Source organism: Halichoerus grypus, chromosome 6 (assembly GCF_964656455.1).
Source record: "Halichoerus grypus chromosome 6, mHalGry1.hap1.1, whole genome shotgun sequence".
Classification (NCBI taxonomy): Eukaryota; Metazoa; Chordata; class Mammalia; order Carnivora; family Phocidae; genus Halichoerus; species Halichoerus grypus.
In genome coordinates this window covers 64,976,316-65,000,543 of record NC_135717.1, presented here as the reverse complement: position 1 = coordinate 65,000,543, position 24,228 = coordinate 64,976,316, and the positions used below count along the sequence as shown (strand labels likewise).

Genomic DNA, 24,228 nt, shown 5'->3' with positions numbered 1-24,228 from the left:
CTAACCTTTTACTGAAAAGGAGCTATTTATTTCTCTAATGATCTGATTATCCAGAATAGAGGGAGATGAGGGAGAAGGGAGGCTGAAACTATAATTTACTGGCTTGCATTTGTACCTTCGCAAGAGATGCTTGAAATAGTTCTGAGGTCACTGGGATAAGGAGTTTCAAGCAGAATTCAGTGCCCTAAAGGGCTAGCCCTGTGAGAGCTGGGACTCTGGGATCCCATGAGGGGGACAATGACCATGGTAAGAGAGACAGGCTCCTTGGAGTTTCCTAGAGGCCTCTGGGTACAACCACTGAGAGTGGAGCAGAAGAGAAAATAGAGGGAGGATGCCATGTGGAGGTTGTAGGAGGCGGACCATTTTCTGACCTCAGTACATCATCCCTCTGGGGCTCCCAGAATGAATTCAGGGGAAGATGGGTCTGTAACTTATAAGCAACTCAAGCTACTGGAAACCCACGCCTTTGTAATTTGACAAAGAAAAAGGAAAGAGAGAGAAAGGAAAGAAAGGAAGGAAGGAAGGAAGGAAGGAAGGAAGGAAGGAAGGAAGGAAGGAAGAAAGGAAGAAAGAAAGAAAGAAAGAAAGAAAGAAAGAAAGAAAGAAAGAAAGAAAAAGAAAGAAAGAAAGAAAGAAAGAAAAAGAAAGAAAGAAAGAAAGAAAGAAAGAAAGAAAGAAAGAAAGAAAGAAAGGAAGGAAGGAAGAAAGAAAGGAAGAAAGAAAGGAAGAAAGGAAGAAAGAAAGAAAGGAAAGAAAGAAAGAAAGAAAAAGAAAGAAAGAAAGAAAGAAAGAAAGAAAGAAAGAAAGAAAGAAAGAAAAGAAAGAAAGAAAAGAAAGAAAGAAAAGAAAGAAAGAAAGAGGGAAAAAAGGACACAGGCTGAAGAGATCTGGAAATCTGAGTTACACATATTCAAAGTGAAGATAGGAGAGATAATCAGGAAGCTTAGATACAAGGAAAGCTTACAGACATTCAAACAGCCTCTTGTGCATATCACTTCTATAAATTAAACAAAATATAGAATGTTTGGGTTTAATTAAACTGAGTCTCTTACCTCATCCAAAACTTCTAGGGTTGCTAAATCATCTACATCCTTCAGACTGGACATTAGCGATCTACTGAAGTTACTTTTCTTGGTGTGAATACGTTCATGTCTGTAGAGCAATACAAAGAGAGAAACCCCTTCTGACTTGAGAACTTATTACTGATCACGGTAGAGGTAAGTTTTAGATACATATGAGACTACAAAACTTCTGTGAAGCTGATTTTCCTAAATTCATGCTAACCATTTCCCAGAAAATAGCCTAATATATTTGGTCTGTTTTCTCCTCTCTATAGGAAAATTACAACATGTCAAACTTACTCCACAGATGATGAAAAGAGTTCATTATTTCTATCAAGAACTCTCCTATATATAATTTGCTTTAAAGCTTCCTCTAAATTGTGATTTAATCTGTTACAAAGTGGTGAGTCAGAGAGATTTGAGTTCGTTAGATTTCCAGTTTTGTTTGAGATAGTGTCAGGCCATTGGTGTTTAATGGTAACATTAAAAATTATTATTCAGCAAAATTTAAGAGGAATGCAAAATAAACTCCACTGTTGATTTTCAGATGGTTAAATGGATGTAGGAAATTGGTTTCAGGCATTAGGAAGTTTATTTTCAAAGTAAAACATTTCAGCAACTTCTGATAACAGCCAGAGGATCTTGATTTGACATGAAGGCTGGAGAAGTTGCTGAGATAAACACCAGGGTGTATTTCAACTTTTCTGGACATGAAATTATCATCTACTTGATATTTTGAACAAAACTGTATCTTCACTGTTTATTTTTGGAGATACAGTAGACTTTTGAAACAACATGGGGTTAGAGATGCCAACCCCTCATGCAGTCAAAAATCCAGGTATAACTTTTGACTCCTTAAAACTTGACTACTAATAGTCTTTTGTTGACCAGAAGCCTTACCAATAACATTAACAATTGATTAACACATATTTTCTATGTTATATATATATTATATTCTGTATTCTTACAATAAAGTAAGCTAGGAAAAGAAAATGCTATTAAAATCATTAAGAGGAAATACAATTATAGTGTTATACTGTATTTATTGAAAAAAATCTGCATACAAGTGATCTCATGCAGCTCAAACCTGTGTTACTCAAGGGTTAACTGTACTTTTAATCATTTCAATTTGTCCATTAGTAAAAGGAATAAGTAGACTATGAGGAACAATAAGAACCATACCACTTACTCAGTAAACTTTAATGGTTTCTCATTGCTTAGTGAATTAAGTCACTATTTTTTAAAATTTTTAATTCTAGTGTAGTTAACATATAGTGTTATATTCATTTCAGATGTACAATATAGTGACTCAACAATTCCATATATTACTCAGTGTTCATCGAGATAAGTGTACTCTTAATCTCCTTCACCTATTTCAGCCATCCCCCCAGCCACTTCCCCTCTGGCAACCACCAGTTTGTTCTATCTAGTTAAGAGTCTGTTTTTTGGTTTGTCTCTTTTTTTCCTTTGTTCGTTTGTTTTGTTTCCTAAATTCCACATATGAGTGAAATCACATGTTATTTGTCTTTCTCTGACTGGCTTACTTCATTCACTTAGAATTATACTCTCTAGCTCCATCCATGTTGTTCTCAATGGCAAGACTTCATTCTTTTTTATGGCTGAATAATAGCACATCTTCTTTATCCATTCATCTATTGATGGACACTTGGGCTGCTTCCAGAGTTTGGCTGTTGTAAATAATGCTACAGTAAACATAGGGGTGCATGTATCCCTTTGAATGTGTATTTTTGTATTCTTTGGGTAGATACCCAGTAGTGTGATTACTGGATTATACGATAGTTCTATGTTTAATTTTTGGGGGAAACTCCATACTGTTTTCCACAGTGGCTGCACCAGTTTGCATTCCCACCACCAGGACATGAGGGTTCCTTTTTCTCCACATCCCTGCCAACACCAGTTGTTTTAGAATTAAGTCACTATTGGGACGCCTGGGTGGCTCAATTGGTTAAGCATCTGCCTTCGGCTCAGGTCGTGATCCCGGGGTCCTGGGATCAAGTTCCACATCGGGCTCCCTGCTCAGTGGGGAGCCTGCTTCTCCCTCTCTCTCTACCCCTCCCCCCTGCTCATGCTCTCTCTCTCTTAAAAAAAAAAAAAGAATGAAGTCATTATTGATAAACTGTCCCCACCCCTCTATCCTCAGCCGCCCCTTTCTCTGGTTCACTGGATTCTATCTTGTCTCACTCATTCAAGGACACCGCTGGTTCCTCTCTCACTCCTAACATCACTCAGTTTTTCCTCTCAGCTATCATAATACTTGTCTCAAAAGTCTCAAAAGAAACAAGCACAACAGCCTTCCTTGACTTCCAGTTTTTTTCCATCTACTTTTCTATTTCCTTGCTTTGTAGCAAAAAATCCTCATAAGAATTATTAATTTCTTTCCATCCATTAAGAAAATTCATTTCAGTCAGGCTGCCATCTCTCACCCACAGAAACAGCTTTTGTTAAGAATATTAATGGCCTCACATGGTTAAGTCCAATGGGCAAGTCTAAGACCTCATTTTACTTAACATACAGGCAGCACTGACAAACTCCTTCTTCTTTTTTTTTTTTTTTTAAAGATTTTATTTATTTATCTGAGAGAGAGAATGGGAGACAGAGAGCATGAGAGGGGAAGGGTCAGAGGGAGAAGCAGACCCCCCGCTGAGCAGGGAGCCCGATGTGGGACTCGATCCCAGGACTCCAGAATCATGACCTGAGCTGAAGGCAGTTGCTTAACCAACTGAGCCACCCAGGTGCCCCTGACAAACTCCTTCTTAAATACACTTGTTTTGGTGTACACTTCTCTTGATTCTCATCCTTGCTTCACTGGCATCTCCATCTGAGAATCTTTTTCTGGTTCTTCCTCATCTTTCTGTCACATTTGTGATCTCCCGAGCTTTAATCCTTGCAGTTTTTGTCTTCTCTATCTACATTCACTTCCTGATTTCATAGCTTTAAATATCACCCACACACTGACAACTCTGCTGATCTCCAGGCTTAAGCATCCAACAGCTCACTCAACACTTCACTTGGAAGTCTAACTGGCAGACTTAACATACCCCAAACCATGCTCCTGAATACGCAGCCCCAAACCTGCTCCTGCTCCATGATTTTCATCCCAGTAGGCAGTGACTCCCCTCTTCTGATTGTTCAGGTGATTCTTAGCTCTTCTTTTTTTCTCATATCCCTCATGCAATCCATATACAAATTCCATCAGCTCCATCGCCAAATTCTATCTAGAACCAACCATTTCTCATCGCCATCACCTGCGCCATATTGCCTCCCACTACCACTATGGCCTCCCACCCAGGAGGTTTCCCTACTGCCACCTTTGCCTTCTATAGTCTTCTCAACATTGCAATCAGTAAGCTTTGTCCTTCATTTATGTTATTTCCGCCTTCTACACTCTTCTCAACATTGCAATCAGTAAGCTTTGTCCTTCATTTATGTTATTTCCTCCTCAGCTCCACCTGTGTGATGAAACTTTATTCATTTTTCACAGTTCACCTCAAATGCCACCTCTTTAAAACTTCTCAGCGTAATTCTATACATCATTCAGAACAAATATTTTAGTTACATCATTTCAACCAATCATTTGTATATGGGTCTTATTCCCTTTACTAGATTGTAAAGTTCCTCAGGATGGGGATATCTCTTCAACCTATGGAGCTGGAAAAGCTGGACATCACATTCAAAAATTTAAAAATCTAGACACTAACCGGGCCCCTTTAACAAAAATTAACTCAAAATGGATCACAGACCTAAATGTAAAATGCAAAACTATAAAACTCCCTAGAAGATAATACAGGAGAAAATCTTGACAACCTTGGGTTTGGAAATGAATTTTTAGATGCAACCAAAAGTACCATCCATGAAAGAAAAAATCACTAAGTTGGACTTCATTAAAATTAAAAACTTCTGCTCTATGAAAGATACTGTTAAGAGAACAAAAGGAAAGCCACAGACTGGAAGAAAATATTAGCAAATCACATATCTGATAAAGGACTTGTATCTAATAAGGATAGTTTTACTCCTATTTTCAATTCTTGGGTTCCTCAATTTTTATGGCATTTACAAAAATTCATAGATATGCACTTATTGGTATGGATAATTTAGTTAATATTTGAATCCCTTACTACACTGTAAACTCCAAGATGCATGAGACTATTACGTGTCTTTGGTTCCCCATTGTATCTGGGGAACAAGCAGATTAATTAAAACATAGTATGTTCTCAATAAATGTTAGTTGAATGAATGAGTCAATGTATATCCCCCACAGTTTCTGGCACAGAATTTCCACATAGTTGGTCTCCATATTTGCTGAATTCAATAAGTATCATCTTACTTATCCCCCTATTTCCAAAGAGACTCATATTATTTTTGAGAAAACAGAGAAAGAAATCCAACTATCCATTTAATTAAAGTGAAGAACCCTGAATTTTTCATCTGTTTTTATGGGCCCATTTGGCAGCTAAAGACTGTTATTGGAGAATTACAAGAAGCAGGTGGTGAAGAATTGGGAGATCAATATTTGGCTGGCTAATACACTCATTCTTCCACTCCTGTGAATTCATCCTCCTTGATGCTTCTGGTATTAGTTTCCAAAAACTTAGAAAAGATGTTGTTATTGTAATGATTGAAAGCCTCAGATGGCTCCCCATTTTCTACAGCGTGACTTAAAGACTCCTTGGCATGGAATTCACGTCCCTTCACAGCCTTGTCTCAAAGAGCCTTTCCATTCCAGCATCATCAACCATCATCTCTGTACAGAACATTCCCCACTATGCCAACTATTTTGAGATTCAGTGCTTTGCTCATTCCATTTTCTCTGCCTGAAATTATTTTCCTTCCATGTCTGGCTAAGTTCTACTTTTCATGCAAAGTCAGGCTCAAGTATCATCCTCTCTGTACCCCTAGTAGAGAAACTTTCACCTTTAACTAGGTATGTTCACCATTCTTACCAGACTAGGAAAAACTTGTGGGCAGAGACCAAGTGTTATTCATCTTTCTATGCCTGGTATCAAGGATACAGAGGCATGAAATATATTGGTGGCTTGGATCATAATATTGAGCCGCACCCAACTAGCCAGTGTGCAAAGAATAATATCTCTTAGTGTAACCAATCCTGTGCCCTTCCCTTTTAGTTCATATCCCATGATTTCTGGCAAACCTTTTAATAAGTCAGCTGGCACCAAAACCTACCTAACCTACCATCTTTTGGACCTTTTACCATAATACACTTTTAATATCCACAGAATTAAATTCTGTGATTCACAGGTTCTTTTTGTTTTTGTTTTTAGAGAGAGAGAGAGAGAGCATGAGTGGGAGAGGGAGGGGCAGAGGGAGAGAGAGAATCTTAAGCAGGCTCCATATTCAATGCGGAGCCGGATGCAGGGCTTGATCTCACGATCCTGAGATCATGACCTGAGCCAAAATCAAGAGTCGGATGCTTAACTGAATGAGCCACACAGGTGCTCCCTGTGATTCACAGTTATAATGGAAAATATGAAATTTAGCTTTTATATGTATGTACTCAAATGTGGAGAGGTTGTCAGGCTGATACCTGCTGGGAAAAAGAGGGAGGAGCACACATGGAGGCCGGGAGACAGGCTAGAGGACATGCTGTATTCTCTGGACCCAGGGAAGGGCCCTGCCGCTGAAAGAGTGAGAGGGACCCTGGTGCCCGGTGAGCCTGGACTCCAGACATACTGGGAAGCCAATGAAATATTTTAATCAAGAGGGAGAGCCTGGAAACAACAGACTGGAGTAGCATATTCTAGTCAAGGAAAAAAAATCATTTTACTGTACTCTAAAAATAAACATTATCACTAAACATCATCACACTAAGGACAGCCAAGAAAAGTTAGAATTCTAGTAGTAAATATCTTCTAATTTGAGGTCATACATTCTAAGAACATATTATAAATGTGGCATTTCCAATTAGTAGAGAAAGAAAAAATTCAAGAAATTGTGCTAGAACAGCTAGTTAAAAATTTGGGAATCTTGTACCATATAAATAAAGTCCAGGTGGATTAACAAACTTACAGATTTAAAAATATGCTCATAAAAGTTCTAGGAGAAGATACAGAAGAAGAGTTCTGTAATAATAATGGGGTAGGAATGGAATTTGTAAGTATGATAAGATAGAAAAGAGAATGAAAACTATGGGATAGATTTGGCAGGATAACAATTTTAATATATGAGTATAATAAAAACATAAGTTATAAGGAAAATAAAAAAATTTGCAGTATGTATGATGGACAAAGGATTAATATGTTTAATATTTCAAGAACTTTTGAAATTCATTAAAAAGAACACTGAAAATGAGATACCATGAGATATTAGGATAGTTAAATTGTACTGAAAACACAAATTTTAGGCTTTTCTATTTTGATTTGGGAAGATAAATCCATCACTATCATTTCCTAAAAAGACATGTTATCACCAGAAAATACTGAAAGCTAGTAATTTTACCTAGATTGATGGTATTAAAGTAGCTAAATCATATAATCTCTGTTGTCTCCTCCAGTCCTGGAATTCTATAATTTGTCAATCTAATGGGCTTGATAATTTTGTGTATTGATTAGGTGTATTACCTAGGAGATGGGTGACTGCTTCATTATGAAGAGAAAATGAGGAGCCGTTTTCTGTGACTCTGAAAAACTCGTTCTTTTTTTTTTTTTTTTTAATCACTTATAAAGACTTTATCAGTATAATTGTGAAGATGGCTTGGCCCTATTCTAGAATATGATTCCTCTATTAAGATTTCTTTTCAACTCAAGGGTAGAGGGGCTGACGGATGCAGAGCATGGTTGAGCTGGTAGTGATAATCGGTATGAAGTCAGGGTGGATTATGGATTGACTGATAAATTATTAGATGCTGAACTGAATTCTGAGACGGTTATATGGAAAATCAAAAGTTATTTCTGAAGCTATATGAACCCTTGCCTTTGTTTAGATTGTGGTATTCATGACACCAAAGTAGTATTAGGAACATGGGCTTTAGAATCCGAATGCTCAGAGCAAACATCAAAAGAGTTTGTGAGGATAAATAAAATAGATTATTTCATGGAAAATGCTTATTTGGAATGGGCATATGAAAATGCCTAATATATAAGAGCTACTATTATTCCAGTGATGGCTCTATCACTTACTAGCCATGTGACCTTGGGCACATAACTTACTGTGCTTTCTCAGACATAAGATGGGAATAATAAAAGTCTATTTCATAAGGCTGTTGTGGGGTGAAGTTACATAGCACATGGAAAGTGATTCTTTCAGTACCTGCTATGTTTAATAAATTTTAACTATTATTATTGCTATTATTTAACTATTATGGTCATGGGTTCAATCCTCATTTATCTTTATATTTAATATTTACTTTTAATTTATATTTAATTATATTTTAAATTTATATTTATACTAACTTTATATTTAATTGTCTCCATCCTCTTCTCATTCCACAGATACCCTTCTGCCTTCAACAAACATGAATTGTAAATACATGACACTGGACTCAGCATAAACCAAGCAAGAAATGAGAAGAATTTGGGCCCAGGTCTTGTGAAGGATTTCACTGTATTTACTATTAAATCCTATGTATACCCTGAGGGTAGTAGCTCAGCAGGAATTATGCATTCTTTCAGATGACAGGGAAATAAGCAAACTCTTTCTTTTTTTTTTTTTTTTTTCCTCTTCCCTATTCTCACTGCAGTGTTTCAGGCTGACTTTACAGAACAGAGCTGAAGCTTAGTTAGGCTGACGGTGAGAAGATACGCAGGTGTCTAGCACATCTGGGCTCCAGCACACCTCCCTCCCATCTCTCGCTGATCACGACTGAGTGCTGCTCTCTGCCAGGTCAGTTGAACTAGAGAAGCCCCGTGGCCACTGGAATTGCCTCTCCATGTTTCTCCCATATCTGTATATCTGCACCATTAGTTACTGTTAGACAGGGCCATCATAATGGGCTGCTCTGGAAAGCATGGTCAGCACTGTTGTCACTTGGATGGGTCTTACACATTATGGAGACAAGGCAAAAAAAAAAGCCAGTTACAGCTGTCAAAACAAAAGAGCAATAGTGAGTGATCACATTTCTACTCTTCTATGGCGTTGATACATGACTAGTTGCATCAATTATATCCTTGTTCAGCTTTAAAATTAGCTTCACATTTAAAAAGCTACCCAGTTAACAATACATAAGATCAAAGGGCGTAAGAGTGAGAAGAACAGTTAAATATATTACAGTCCAATTTCCTTTCATTTTGAGAATTGTGAAAAATGAGGTCAGCAAGCCTGTGATGTGTCCAACTTTGTGTCAAAACTCAATGAACCAGGCGATTGATATGACATCTCCATTCCTGTTCTGGTTTTGTTAGGCTTTTCCTCCCAAAACACACACACACACACACACACACACACACTATACCCCAAGTAGAGCCTTAAATATTACACGTTTCAACATCCATTACTGCATTCGTTCATTCAACAAATATTTACATTTCTGCAGCATTCAATATATTTCAGGCAATTTGGAGCTGGGATAAAGCTATGAAGAAAACAGATAAGGTCCCTAATCACACAGAGCACACACATCCTGATGGAATAGTTAACAATACACATATAAACAAAAAAGTTAAGATAAGTTGAGCTGGGACTGATACGTTTGGACAGATTCATTTTTGAAGAAGAATATGCTAAAATCAAGTAGCACTGGCTATTGCTTCAAATACCACTCAATGGACAAAGCTATATTTGCTCACATGGGTTTTGAAAGTACGTAAGTCATTCATAGTTAATTCAGGTGCATACAATTAATGTATGAAAGCTTTCTCCATAACTTAAACATTTTGAAAGCTATTAAAGTTGTAATGAATGATTAAGAAAAATTGAATTACATTCAATGAATGAAAATTTTAAAAGAATTGTCAACTGTGAAAATATTTTACATCTTACATGTCTCTTTTAGTCACTAATGTATCCAAAGCACCTAAACAGTAACTGGGAGATAGTAGACACTCAATAAATACAATACATATAAGTAGAATGAATAAATGAAAGAATAAATGATTATTTGTCAAAGGAAGATGTCTAGTCCAATCTTTGTCACTACCTTAATATGATATCCATGTTTGTCTGAAACAAACTGAATTCTTTGGAGTTTGCATAAATAAAAGCTTTGACTTTTTCCTAGTATAATATTGGGTGTTTCTTAAAATGAGGAAGTACACCTAGATTTTCAAAAGAACATCTAAATGTTTCTGTAATTTTATACATTAGTGAATATCTAATTAATCATGACTGCTATTGTCCTGGTCAACTTTCGTTTTTCTGGTATCAAATTTTTTAAAAAATGCATACAATGATTTGTTAGATTTAACTACATACCAAGTACCTGATAGTAGAATTGTAAGGCAAAAAGTTTTTGATAGTTAAAAAAAAAAACATACTTATAGAAAGGGATAGCTACTGATTCCAGAAGGGCATTTTCTTTAGAATCTTCTTACATCAGTGTCATTTTAATAAAAATCTAACTGTGCAATTCAATCCAACCTATATTTATTGAGACCCTGCTATGTGTAAGGCATTGTCCTAAGTGTTGAGGGGTTACCGTAGGTGAAAAGGAATCCAGACCCTACTTTCAATGAGTTTCAATCAAGTGGAAGCTATAAAAACATTTAAAACAACACAAGGCATACGGAAAGTGCCAAAACCGATGTAAAAATTAAATGTTATAGAAATAGCAAGAAGGCAGTAACTCCCTTCTGGTGAATGGGGAATGGTGCTCCGTAGATTTAGCATTCAGTCTTGCTATTTGAGTAGGAGCAGGATTCGATGACCTGTGGAAGAGTATTTGTATGTGCGGTGGTGACTGGTGGGTGGTCAAGTCTGCGGGAGCAGCACGTGTGAATGGGCAATGCAGGGCATGTGCCCCAGGACAGTGATGATCTGCTGCAGCTAGAATGCAGAGCGCTAGTGTGGGAGAGGCCAGAGGTTGAGGAAACTAGGTTGGGAAGGGAATGATTGTTGAGAAACACAGATGTCTTCAATGCATTCAAATTCCAAATGTCCAAAAAATAAAGCACTCTCTTCCGTCACAAAGCCTAGAACTCCTCCAGGATTTCTGATTAGCTGCGCACACCAGAAATCTGCCTCTCTCTCATCTCCTAAATCCACGCCATCACCAGATTACATTGTTTTCTTCTCCTTAAAATTTGTGGGGTCTCCATTTCTCTTCATCTCCACTGAGGAGAGGATGGCCCGTTGATGGAGGTTGGGAACAGTAAGAAAGGCAGGAAAAAAAAAAAAATGGATGTCATGAAAGCTACAGAAAACATGTAAGCACAGCTTAGAAATGTTGCCCGGGGTTGCTGACTTGATACTGGGCAAAAAAGGTGGGGGGGCATTTCTTACAACTGAACAATATTCTGCTCTCCTGCTAACTTCTCAACAGAGAGGGTATTTAATCAGACCTCAAATGTCTATTTCTGAGGTAAAACCTCCACTCCTACTCCCTTGATCTTCAAGCCCCCATTATTCTTACTTGGATTTTTACAAATAGTGAGAGTGACCTTTTTAGAATGTAAGCCAGATAGGTCACTCTCTGGTCAGTGCCCTCCAATGGCCCCATGTCACCCAGAGAAAGGTCCCATGTAAACCCACCCAACCCTACCCCGCTGTGTCAGACCTGGTCTCCTAAGACTGTCCCCTGCTCCCGTCCTGGCAGGCCTCCAACACCTGGCACACTCCTGCCTCAGAGGCCTCCAGACTCTTCCTCTACCTGCAGATCCACTTCCCCCCACCCCTGCCAGAACTCGCAATCTTCCTTCCCTTTCTCTATACTTCCTCCAGCACACACCGCCATTTAACATACTACATCGTTTACTGATTTATTTTATTCTTTGTCTAAGTTTTCCCTTTGATATGTAAGCTCCACAGTAGGTTTTTTGTTTCGGTTTGGTTTTTTGTTTTTTAATCTGTTGACTGATTTACCCCTTACTCCTAGACAAGATTCTTGCAAATGGTAGGTTCTCAAAATATGTTTATTGGACAAAGGAATGAATAGTTTGCTTTACTAAATGTTCACTGACTGTGGAGCCAAAGAAATTTTATTATTTTTTTCTCTGGTTATAAACAATTGAAATGATCAAAGTATATACGCACGCGCGCGCACGCACACACACACACACACATACACACACTTCAAGGTAATTTTACACTTCTAACATTTTCCTTTTGCCTTCATTTTATAGAACTGGTTTCCATTCTTGTTGCTTTATTAGATATTTTATTTCTGCAAGACTTGGAAAAAGCAAAGTCAGAATACTTCCATAAGATTTTTGTCCTAGCCACATGCAGAAGAATGAAACTCGACCATTCTCTAGCACCATTCACAAAGATAAACTCAAAATGGATGAAAGACCTCAATGTGAGACAGGAATCCATCAAAATCCTAGAGGAGAATATAGGCAGTAACCTCTTTGACATTGCCCACAGCAACTTCTTTCAAGATACATCTCCAAAAGCTAGTGAAACAAAAGCAAAAACGAACTTTTGGGACTTCATCAAGATAAAAAGCTTCTGCACAGCAAAGGAAACAGTCAACAAAACAAAGAGGCAACCCACAGAATGGGAGAAGATATTTGCAAATGACACTACAGATAAAGGGCTGGTATCCAAAATCTATAAAGAACTTCTCAAACTCAACACCCAAAAAACAAATAATCAAGTCAAAAGGTGGGCAGAAGAGATGAACAGACACTTCTCTGAAGAAGACATACAAATGGCTAACAGACACATGAAAAAATGTTCATCATCATTAGCCATCAGGGAAATCCAAATCAAAACCACACTGAGACACCACCTTACACCAGTTAGAATGGCAAAAATGGACAGGGAAAGAAACAACAAATGTTGGAGAGGTTGTGGAGAAAGGGGAACCCTCTTACACTGTTGGTGGGAATGCAAGCTGGTACAGCCACTTTGGAAAACAGTGTGGAGGTTCCTCAAAAATTTAAAAATAGAGCTACCCTATGACCCAGCAATTGCACTCCTGGGTATTTACCCCAAAGACACAGATATAGTGAAAAGAAGGGCCATATGCACCCCAATGTTCATAGCAGCAATGTCCTCAATAGCCAAACTGTGGAAAGAGCCGAGATGCCCTTCAATAGATGAATGGATAAAGAAGATGTGGTCCATATATACAATGGAATATTACTCAGCCATCAGAAAAGATGAATACCCAACTTTTATATCAACATGGATGGGACTGGAGGAGATTATGCTAAGTGAAATAAGTCAAGCAGAGAAAGTCAATTATCATATGGTTTCACTTATTTGTGGAACATAAGGAATAACATGGAGGACATCAGGAGAAGGAAGGGAAAAATGGGCGGGGGGAATTGGAGGGAGAGATGAACCATGAGAGACTATGGACCTGAGAAAGAAACAGGGTTTTAGAGGGGAGGGGGGAAGGGGGATTGGTTAGCCCGGTGATGGGTATTAAGGAGGGCACGTACTGCATGGAGCACTGGGTGTTATACGAAAACAATGGATCGTGGATCACTACATCAAAAACTAATGATGTATTGTATGGTGACTAACATAACATAATAAAATTAAAAACTACAAAAAAAAAAAAAGATTTTTGTCCTTTTGTGAAAAGTACAGCTTGTTAAACAGATTATATTTTTCATTTACTCTCTCATACTGGAGAGACATAGTTTCAGAGTATAAATATTTTCTCTCTGTGTTGTCAAAGGTCACAAATTCCCTTAGGGTGCTTCTTACAGCTTCACTTGCCTTTCAGTTCCACACATGGAAAGAAGAAACCACTATCACTGCCCGATGTTAAAATTTTTATCCTTACTCTTCAGTTGTACTATTGTAATGCAACAGCTTTATTTGCTCTTACTTTGGTAAAATATTCTCTTGTAAATATCAAGCCCTATCTTCTAAGGTGATTCAGGAGCCACCGGGGCTAGTACAGAAATCCTTCATCAAACATAAATCTAATCAATGGCTTTGTTTTAGTTTCCTTATCCATCTTTAAATTCCAGTACCTAAGTCTCAACTGGCGGTACCAATGGGAGTGTAGGCTGTCACTGGTACGCCATGGAAGACCAGTTTTTATTCCCGTGCACTTGCGCCCCTTTGGCCGAGGATGTAGTTCTGAAACGATGGTGGGGAAAGGTGCACACACCAGCCGGGCGTGCCAGATCAGCAGGCCAACTCTGGCCATGACTGGAGTGACAGATGTCAGAGTCACCCAGCCCCCAGGACATTTCTAATTGCCGTTTTCATTCACAGAGCTCTTCCTCTCTCACATATGATTTTGTAAAGATGTGCTTTCATCTGGACTGTGCAGATACACACTTGTTCACAAAATCTGGGGCAATGCTAGAAGGAAGGATGAAGTTGGAAAAGTGATATATGAAAGCAGATAAAAATCTCTCCCGACGTAAGCGTCTTCCTTAATTTATTTCAAATCTCTACACTAAATCTCCCTGCTATATTCTCCCTGCTATTCCACATCTCTCTACTACTTTCTCTGCGTGGGGACTGAAGCATATGAAATAAATGGACACCCAAGGATGTTGTGTGTAATTTGCATGTTGCGATACTATCCTCTGTACCATGATCATTTCATTATTGACACATTTAAAAATCACTTCTTGATTTTTCTTTTCTCTGATGCTATTTGCCCACTCATTACCATGACCAAGATTCCATACTCTAGAATAGGGATGGGCAACCTTTCTCTGTAAAAAAACAGATAAGTGAATATTTTCAGCTTTGAAGGTCATCTGACCTGCATCACAACTACTCAGCCTTATTACAGCGTGAAAGCAGCCATAGGGATAATACATGAACAAACAGGCATGACTGTGTTCTAAAAAAATTTCATTTACAAACTAGGATACAGGCCACATTTGGCCTGTAAGCCATAGCTTGCTGACTCTCTGTTAGGCAAGAGATCTGGGGCAAAAAGAAGGGTCTAGAAGAGAGGGACAGCAGATACTACTAATGATCAGTGGGTCAAAAGGTAGACAGTCTATAAAAAAAAATAAATGTATTAAAGATTAATGCATGCTTGATGACTGAAAGAGTGAAACTATTTAAAAAAATTAAACCATGATGTGCTTAGTATTACATTAAAACTCACAAGCCAGTTGCAGAACACGTCAGGCATATCATTTAATATAATTAATGTGTCCATGAAAGAGGTATGGGGATCAAGGTTTTATAAAGTGAATCTTTTCTCCAGTCACTCACACTTTTATTTCAGAAAGATATTAAATTCCCCCTGACTACTATTTTTCAGTGGCTTCTAACATTATAAGCATCCTTGATGTTTTAAGTGATAAAGAATGTTAAAGTGATGTTTAAGAGCCTTGTAAATTTTCCATTAATGCTGTAGTTATTTGCTTGCATATAAATAGATCTCTAGAAATCCACATAAAACACTGGATATATTGGTTGCCTTTGGGAAAGCACATAAGTGAGGAGACTATTTTTCACTGACTACTCTTTTGCACTATTTCAATATGCATGCATTACCTATTCATAAACAGAATAAAAGAAAAAGTAGGTTATGTTCTAGTATAGATTTTGATTTATAACTACGAAGCAACTGCATCAAGAAAAGCCTGGGTGGCTCAGTCAGTTAAGCGTCTGCCTTAGGCTCAGGTCAGGATCCCAGGGTCCTGGGATCGAGCCCCGCATCGGGCTCCCTGCTCAGCGGGGAGTCTGCTTCTCCCTCTCCATCTGCCCCTCTCCCCTGCTCGTGCCCTCTCTCTCTCACTTGCTCTTTCTCAAGTAAATAAAATCTTAAAAAAAAAGAAAAAGTATATGATCTTTTATGAGTTGGACAATAGGCACAATCTCACCTATTTAAAGGACTAATTTTATTAAGGCAATTAGCAAGTTTTAAGTAACACATACTACCTGGTAATCTCTGTTAGGTGGTCCTGGGCAGGGTGAAAGGGAACCTGTGTGCTCTTAAGAAGGAATCAGATATCTGGAGGCTGAAGAAAAATGTTCCTAGTGGGAAATCTTGTCTGTTTCTGCTGTGAATGTGACTTCTCTGTGATGTCTATTATTTTAGATAGAGTGACCTGTTTTTAGATGTTGAAATAAGACTGATTTCTGAGTTTGCAAGAATATTTGTGGCTATTGTCCATCTCCCAAAGGCTCCTTACCTCTTTCTTCTCCTCACTCTTAGCTTATAAACAAGAGAGTAGAGAAGAGCCAGTTTCTGTAAGTAGACTTTTGTGGCAAAGATGGAGAGGCACGGTTCCTTCCATAGTCAGAGTTACCAATGCCACAGTAAGTATCCATAGGGCAAACGCCATTATAGAAAATTAATCTGGTTATGAACAAACATGGCCGGAGAGTTTTGTGTAGTTTGCCTGGTCGAAAAATGATGGCGTGAAGGGTCACTAGAAAGTGTTTGATTATTTTTATTACATCCATTTTTTCCCCAAGTATAAAAATAAACTACATTCTTTGTTTAAAAAATTGAAAAATGTCAAAAGGTATAAGAAAAAAAAATCACCTATAGCTCCATCATCAAGAGATAACCATGGTTAACATTTTGGTGTTTCCTTTTAGTTTTTTTTCTATATACCTATATTTTAAACAAATTAACTTTTTCTCTCAGTCTCCTCTCTGGTTGGAATGGATTGAAGTGTCTCTACTCTGAGCAAAGGCCAGCTCATCCACTCTCTCTGCATCCCATCTGCATTGTCAACCTCTCCCTGTCAGCCTATCAATCTGCTCTACCAGCTCCCAGCTTTCAACATCTCTCCTTTGATGCTCCATGCCTCCCAGTGGCTGCGCCTTATCTCCTGCTTTTACAGCTGAGCTTCTTGAAAAAGTAGTCCCTATTCCCTAGCTCTTCTTCCTCACGACACCTCTCTCCTTAACCTCTCCCAGCCGGGGCTTCCCTCCACCCACTCTGCTGAGATGGCTCTTGTCAGGGTCACTGAAGAACTTCCTGTGTCCAAACTCAGTGTCGCTCTATTTTTCTTGAATTTTCAGCACTATTTGGCACAGTGGACCATTCTCTCCTTGAAACACTTGGTTCATGTGGCTTGCGACAGACCACACTCCCTCAATCTCCTCTCCCTCTGCCGGATTCCTAAATGTTGGTGTCTCCCAGAGCTCTGGCCTAGGTCCCTTTCACTTCTCTTTCTAAATACTCACCTTAAGTGACCTCACCCAGTGCCATGGCATTTGCTCTATAAGCAAATGACAAAAAAACCATTTCTAACATGGACTTCCTCCCTGAAGTCCAGACTCTTCTATCCAGCTACTTACTTAGTAGCTTTACTTTTATGTTTCATTGGCAAGTCAAATTTAACATCCCCCAAACAGGATTCATGACCGTCCTCCACCTATTTGAATAAATATAGGGGAATTTTGCTATCATCCACAGACCATGAACAACACCCACATTTTAGGCTGGGCTGCCCAGGTAATGTTTAGATAGATAGACAGACGAGTATTGATATAGATAATTTTTTTGAGGAACTTGTGGTACAGTAATATCCAGAATCAACCATGACATAATAGTATTCCATTTCAATTTCTATTCCCAAGACTGGAATTGTCATAGTTAAGTATTATCTATTTCCCTTTCTTTCTTCTTTTTGAAAAAACCTTAAGCATTTTGACTTCAGATTTTTCCCTAAAAAAAAAAAAAAAAACCAAAAACAAAACCCAGCTGTATTTATATAAATGTATAAAAATCTAACTTCAAAGTGAATCATGATCTTCCAAAACTAAAAAAAAAAAAATCTGTTAAATACAGCTTTTTTTTTTTTTTTTTTTTTGCAGAGATTACAAAACTAAATGGGGAAGCAAACAAGATTAGAGCAGCTGAACAGCCAGAGATAAAGCTTTACGTGCTTGGCAGTGAGGAATGAGGGGCACGTCATTTTAAATTCTACTCAAAGACTGAAATATTGCGCTCTAAACCTTGACTTTTATCCTTAAAAAATATTTCTCTCCTCTTACCCAGCAAAAAGATGGTTAAAAGTTTTAGCTCATTTAAAGCACAAAATTTTCCAGTAAGTTATGCTCAATCGTCTTATTACTGCCTTTGACATGATGGCAAAAATATATTTAGAGGACTAAAAATGTGAAGACACTCAGGGAAAATGGTAGGTCTGCCCTCCACTCACCCTGTGCATCTTGCTCTGCTGCAAAAAAATGAGTATCGTCCACACTGGGTGTCCTGCCTCCTATGAGACACTGCAGAATCCAACAGTTAATGCAATTCTATGCAAATGCATCTTTTCTTTATGGCTACAATACCAAAAATGGATGCATTCATATCATAGGCCATTGCTAATTTGAAGGGAAAAAAACAAATAAATAATATTGCAGTATTTCTTGCAATCTTTAAAATGTAGGTCAAGGCTCTTGACAATCAAAAGACAATCAAAACAAAAAGGTTATTTTTTCCCCTCTAGAATAAAAATTTTTTTAAAGGCTAATGCCTTTGAATGAAAGACAGAACAGAATTTTTCAGGAAATTTTGTTCTTTTTAGAAAAATGTGTCATATTTTGCTTTATTTAAGTATAAGTACATGCACTTGTTGGATTCATACCATTTTACCCCATGCAATCAAATGCAATCATTTTCAGGAAACTCTTTAAATAAAATAATTATAAAATTATAAGAAAAAGTATAAATATTTTTAAAACAAGTAAGGGTTTGAATCAGTTTAATATATCTAAAAATGGGTAATGCTATCATTAAAATAATGATTTCTAGAATATCACTGCCAAATTAACATTACAGGAATTTGGGAATCTGATACAAGCTTTCAGAATTTGTAGAGTGGTCCTATTATCTGATAAAATTTAAATTTCCCTATAAATTACATATATACTATAATTAGCATATTTTAATACTAAACTCTAATGAAAAATGATCTTCCATTAACTGAAGCTGAAGATATCAAGAAAATGAATAAATTAGTTCACCCGAACTTCAAGGAAATATCAGAGGATTTCATCCTTGTATGTATTTGCTGAAAACATTTTTATGTGAAAGCAACTTTATGTGAAAGTACTGAGGAGGACAACATTTTTCAGGCTAAATCAGGACCCTGATAATAAACAATGAACCACAGAAACCAGGGAGAGCTTTTTACTCTATCCAGTTCTCTGCTTGTGCTAACATCATGTGTACACAGCTAATATCACAGATATTTTGGGTTGTAGAACAAATGTGCTCAGAATTTTTCCAGGCTCCTGAGCCACAGTTCACATTGCACAACTCTAGAGGACACCATGAATGTTGTATCTCGGGGTTCCAGGGTGATAGCATTCACGTAAACTACGAAATGAATGGTGCCTCCTGGATTTGTCCAGCCTGGGCCACCCCATATCACTTAGGGGTACAACAGGGGTCATAACAAAAGCGATCCTATTTGGCTCGTTTGTTGCCATCACATGCTAATGGAGGACTCTTGTTGTATTAGAAAGTCCCCATAAGTATGGCTCACAATAGCTCATGGACAAGTCTGCTTCAGCTAGACATCACTGTTACTCAGCTCTTGCTTAGCCGAGTATTGGTCTCCTTCCCACTTTACCAGGCAGACAGTGGCTGACACCCTGTTGGTTCCTCAGAGCTCTTGCTGTTCCTCAGCATGTGGGGTCCTTGCCAGCTAGGCTGGGCGTGGTTCGGCATTGCTCAGCAGGAAAAGCATCGTCTCCAGTGCTGCACCAGGTAGGTGACTCCTCTGCTGATGATCCTCTGGGTGGATACTCAGATACTTCCTGCTGTGTGGCTACTCAGCCCATCAGGCATGGCCACCACACTTCTGCTATTCCAGTCACCCCAGAGTCCTTCGGGAAGTGGAAACGATGGGTCTTTTCCCTTTGTGTTACATGCTGACTGAGACAGGGCACGTTGTTTCTTGTACCCCATTTATAGGTTGAGTGAAGCACCTCTTTCAGTTTCCACTCATAACCTTGCCCTTCCTTAGGTCACAGATATGCACCCATGTGGCTGGGCGGGCCTTGGGATGGCTTTTGTTAACAGCCATACTTGTATTCAGAGTTGTGGCTCCTTCTAACCACTAGGGTTTTGTTACTGGGTCAAACTTGTGCTCTTTCCCTTAGTATCAGTCATCTCGCAGAAGATTCTATGACCCTTGGCAGAAAGACTCCTGCTGGGCCAACCCACTACCTACTAGAAATGCCTGGCTCACTGAAGTGGGCACAGTTTCAGTTCCTTTCCCAGAAGGCCTGGGTGCCCTCCACCTATGTGAACAGACTCCCCTCACTGGTTGCCCAGACATGTCCAAATCTCCTTACACTCAATGTGGGACTTGTTACATAAGCCAACAAAGGGTTTTAAGCCACATAGATACTATGAATATTGGTGATTTTAATAAGATTCATATCCTCTCATTCTGGTTATTCATTGCTGTGTAACAAATTATCCCCAAACTCTGCAGCTTTGTACAACCATTTTATTATATCTCATGATTTTGTGGGTCAGGGATTCACACAGGACTCACAGGTGGGAAATTCTTCTGCTCCATGTGGCATCAATTTAGGTCATTCAGTGCTATTCCCCTGGTGGGTAGGCTGGTCTGGAGGAGCCAAGATAGCGTCACTCATATAGTTGGCACTGGGAGGCTGGGCTCAACCAGGATTGTTGATCAGATTGGCTGACATGTGTCTCTCTCCAGCAGGGTGACCACGGTTAGTCACCCTTCCTTCATGGCAGTTCTGGGCTCTCAGAGAGTGTTCCAAGAGACATGAAGAACACACTGCCAGGGTATAAGGCCTGGGCTTAAAAATGTCATAGGCTTACTTCAGCCATCTTCTATTAACTGAGGACGTCACAGAAAATGCTGGGGCTCAAGGGTGTGCAACACAGACTCGCCAACAAGAAGCATCCAAAAACTGTGGCAACCTGTAATCCACACCCTGTCCTATTTTATCAAGAAGCTCAGCCAGAGTCACTGCAAATTAAAGATCACAGAGGAAAGTAAATGTTCCCTTCCCTGACAACTCACTAAACAACAAAAAGGATGAAAAGTTGAAAAGTGTCTTTCTTTAATGAAAAACAGAAATGGCCATCGTCCCAAACCACAGTCATAACTGTCAAATACTGCGAAATCTGTATTAAAATGAGAAAGGAAGCTGAGAACCAACACATAACTCCTCAGGCCTCCCTTTTTCTGAGTTCTTTATTTTAATTATTCTCTTGGGTAGCTAAATTGTGTCATCACATGGTTACTTCTAGAAAAGAGACTTCTCTAAAAGAAAGTGCACTGCCCTGAGAGGCAGATTCAATAAGCCTTTGCTTGGAGCTGTCAGTTCCAGGGGCATGAGTAGTTCATTGTGGGAAGTGGGGAAAAGTCCTGATGAGACCCGGTTCACATTCAGGAAAGCAAGAGGGTGGGAGAAGACCAGGGGAGAGTGACCTCTCATCTACTCGTCCAGTAAAGGAGTGGCCAGGGGAAGGATGGGTGAAGGGAGAAGGGAAGGAGCAGCAGTCGATACGCTAGATACATCATGACATAGAAAGACTGTCATTATAGAGACGACAGTATGAATGGTGCCCCCTGGGCCTGTACCGGCCAGTGGCCTTGTACAGTGACTTCTTAAAGGTTCAAAACTGAGGGGAGAAGGCAAAGAAAATACAAATTTGGTGGAAGGGTATTCAAGAGAATCAACCTAATCCAAACTGAAGACTTCTCAAATCATCCTTCCTCCATTCCCACTTATTTTTTTGGGCTAGCACACAGCTATTTCTAGTCCTACTTGAGAAGACATTCATCACCATACATATTTCTAACCAAAGGGGTGGGGGGGGAAAGAGGAGGAAAAGGAGTAGTTAAGGACTGATTATAAGCAAAAGGCAGATGAAGAACATATACCACAGGAAAGAATTGCAGAAAAATTTCAGATAGAAGTTCTCCATCCTTGAAAGATGTTTCTTATATGATCTTCTCAAAAGAAGGAAATATCTGAAGAATTTTTTTCTCTTGAAAGAGACGGTATGAAGCTTTAATAAACAGATTATAAGACAACAGAAAGAGATAAAAACTGAGTTGGCTGTGATCAGAAAAGGAATGGAGGAAAAATCATGACAGAAGAAAAGATATGGAATAAACATGACTGAATTCACAGATAGGGAAGGTACATGGGTTAAGTACATAAAAGGAAGAGAAAAGAACAAAGATTCAATTGGCTCTCGTGAGGCAGTGTGAGCTAATCCCGCATATCGCAGGGTGTAAGTAAAATGGATCTGGAAGCATGGTCGCTAAGACACAGCTTGGCGAAGCTGCGGACCACCAGCAGACATCCTGCGAAAGAACCAGCCATGAACAAAGGGAGGAGGCTCATTGCCTTAGTTCTCTCAACAGCAATACACACTGCCCAAGACAGAGTGGAACAGTGCTTGCAGTGTTTTGAGGAAAAGAAAATGCTAGCCAAAGTCTATTTCACCTAACTAAACTGAGCTTCGAGCTCAAGGAGGCAAGAATTTAGGGTTTGAGGCTTTCTGGAAATAACTATGACATGACACAGTTTAGCTACCCAAGAGAATAATTAAAATAAGGCACTCAGAAAAGGGAGTGTATAGTAAAAAAAAGACTTGAGGTGAGCACTGAATCAACTTAAATACAGAAAAAAGATTAAACAGCCCTAGAAATTAGGCTTATAGACATACTACAAATGTGAAGCATTGATTACATAAAAGAATAGTGTAACAAGTTCAGGATGTGGAAATCAAGGAGATGGGAGGAAGTGTAACTGTGCTAACTTCATTCTTCAGAGCCAGGGAGGTAGTAGATATTGTCTACAGTAGAATCAAAATGAATCTAACCTTTTAACTTTACCAAAAGCCAAAAAGTCTTGAGGTGAAGAAAGATAAACATTTATCTGACTTTCAATAATTTCTTCCTTTTTGCCCTAAGTTTCTCTTTTACCTGTTAAATTTGGGTAAAATACTTAAAACAGTATTTATACAGTTTTGTGAAATGTAACCATTGAGGGAAATTGGGTAGATGGTACATGGGTCTCTCTGTATTATTTCCTACAAATGCATCTAAATTTATATCAATAAAAATTTCAATAAAAGTAGTATTTATAGAAAAATTCTGTATTTGTAAAAACTTCCTATCTCTCTTGCTCTACACACACATACAGAAAGAAATCTGGAATTGTGTTCATCAAATGTTTATGCTGGGTCTATTTTTTTTTTTTTGCCCCCCCTCTGGGTGCTGTGGTTTCAAGTGAATTCCTAAAACTTCTTCATATTTTTATGTATTTATTAGGTTGTTAAATAATAAGTAAGGGTCACTTTTACAAATAAACTAATATTCATATTCATTATTCCTTCAAAAGAATTAAGAAGCAGAGACAATCAAAACATGTTTCAAAGCAAAAGGTTCCAATGGCTCCCATCTGAGAAAAGTAATGGAATGAGACTGGCAAAGATTAAGTGGGAGCATGTGAATAACTGTGTTGGCAAAACTGGTAAAACCAGAGTGATAATGAGAGCTTGAGCCTTTTAAACTGGGGCTTCAAACAGAAAATGCAATATTCTCTCGCAAGAGCCAGCTTCAACGCCGTAGAACCTCGTGTGTTGGTTATACTAAGACACTGGAATACCCAAATCCCTTCTATCTGTAACTTCCACTGTTAAAGCACCTCTAAAACACATGATTTACCCTCAGGGTATTGGTTAGATTCTCTTGATGAATGAGTAACTGAATTTCAAGAAACAACACAGAGATGAAAGTGAGAACTTCCAGTCCTAGCTCTGCAAGAGATCGCTGTGCCTCGATGGTGTTATCCTAAAAGAAGGACTGTGACCCATTACACACAATTTCATAGAGATGATTTTAGAAACAAATGAGATGTTCATGTAGATTTTATTATTTTTTTCCAAGTCCTCTTTTTGGGTCTGCCCCTAACCCAGCAAGAAAACTATAAAAAGAAGTTCTCTGTAGAAAAAAATTAAAAACCCTTCTCTCAAGAAAAATCTTTCATGTTGGTTCTCCATTTTTTTTTAGTTAAGTAGTAAATAGTTAAATGCACTATTAATTGTATCCATTAAATATATAAAGCCAGATGAGGGCTTTCTATTCCAGATCTCAACCCAAACTCTTCAAATCAAGATTATATACAG

The 24,228-nt window shown here is 38.5% G+C and overlaps 1 protein-coding gene across 1 annotated transcript in view; it reads right to left on the bottom strand.

Moving 5' to 3' along the window:
- The window catches only part of MYO3A (myosin IIIA), a 230,374-nt gene that overhangs the window by 143,460 nt on the left and 62,686 nt on the right, over positions 1-24,228 (bottom strand). Inside the window, exon 9 of the mRNA XM_078074084.1 lies at positions 1,053-1,152. Coding sequence (XP_077930210.1) covers positions 1,053-1,152 — 100 coding nt within the window. The remainder of the gene's footprint in view (positions 1-1,052; positions 1,153-24,228) is intronic.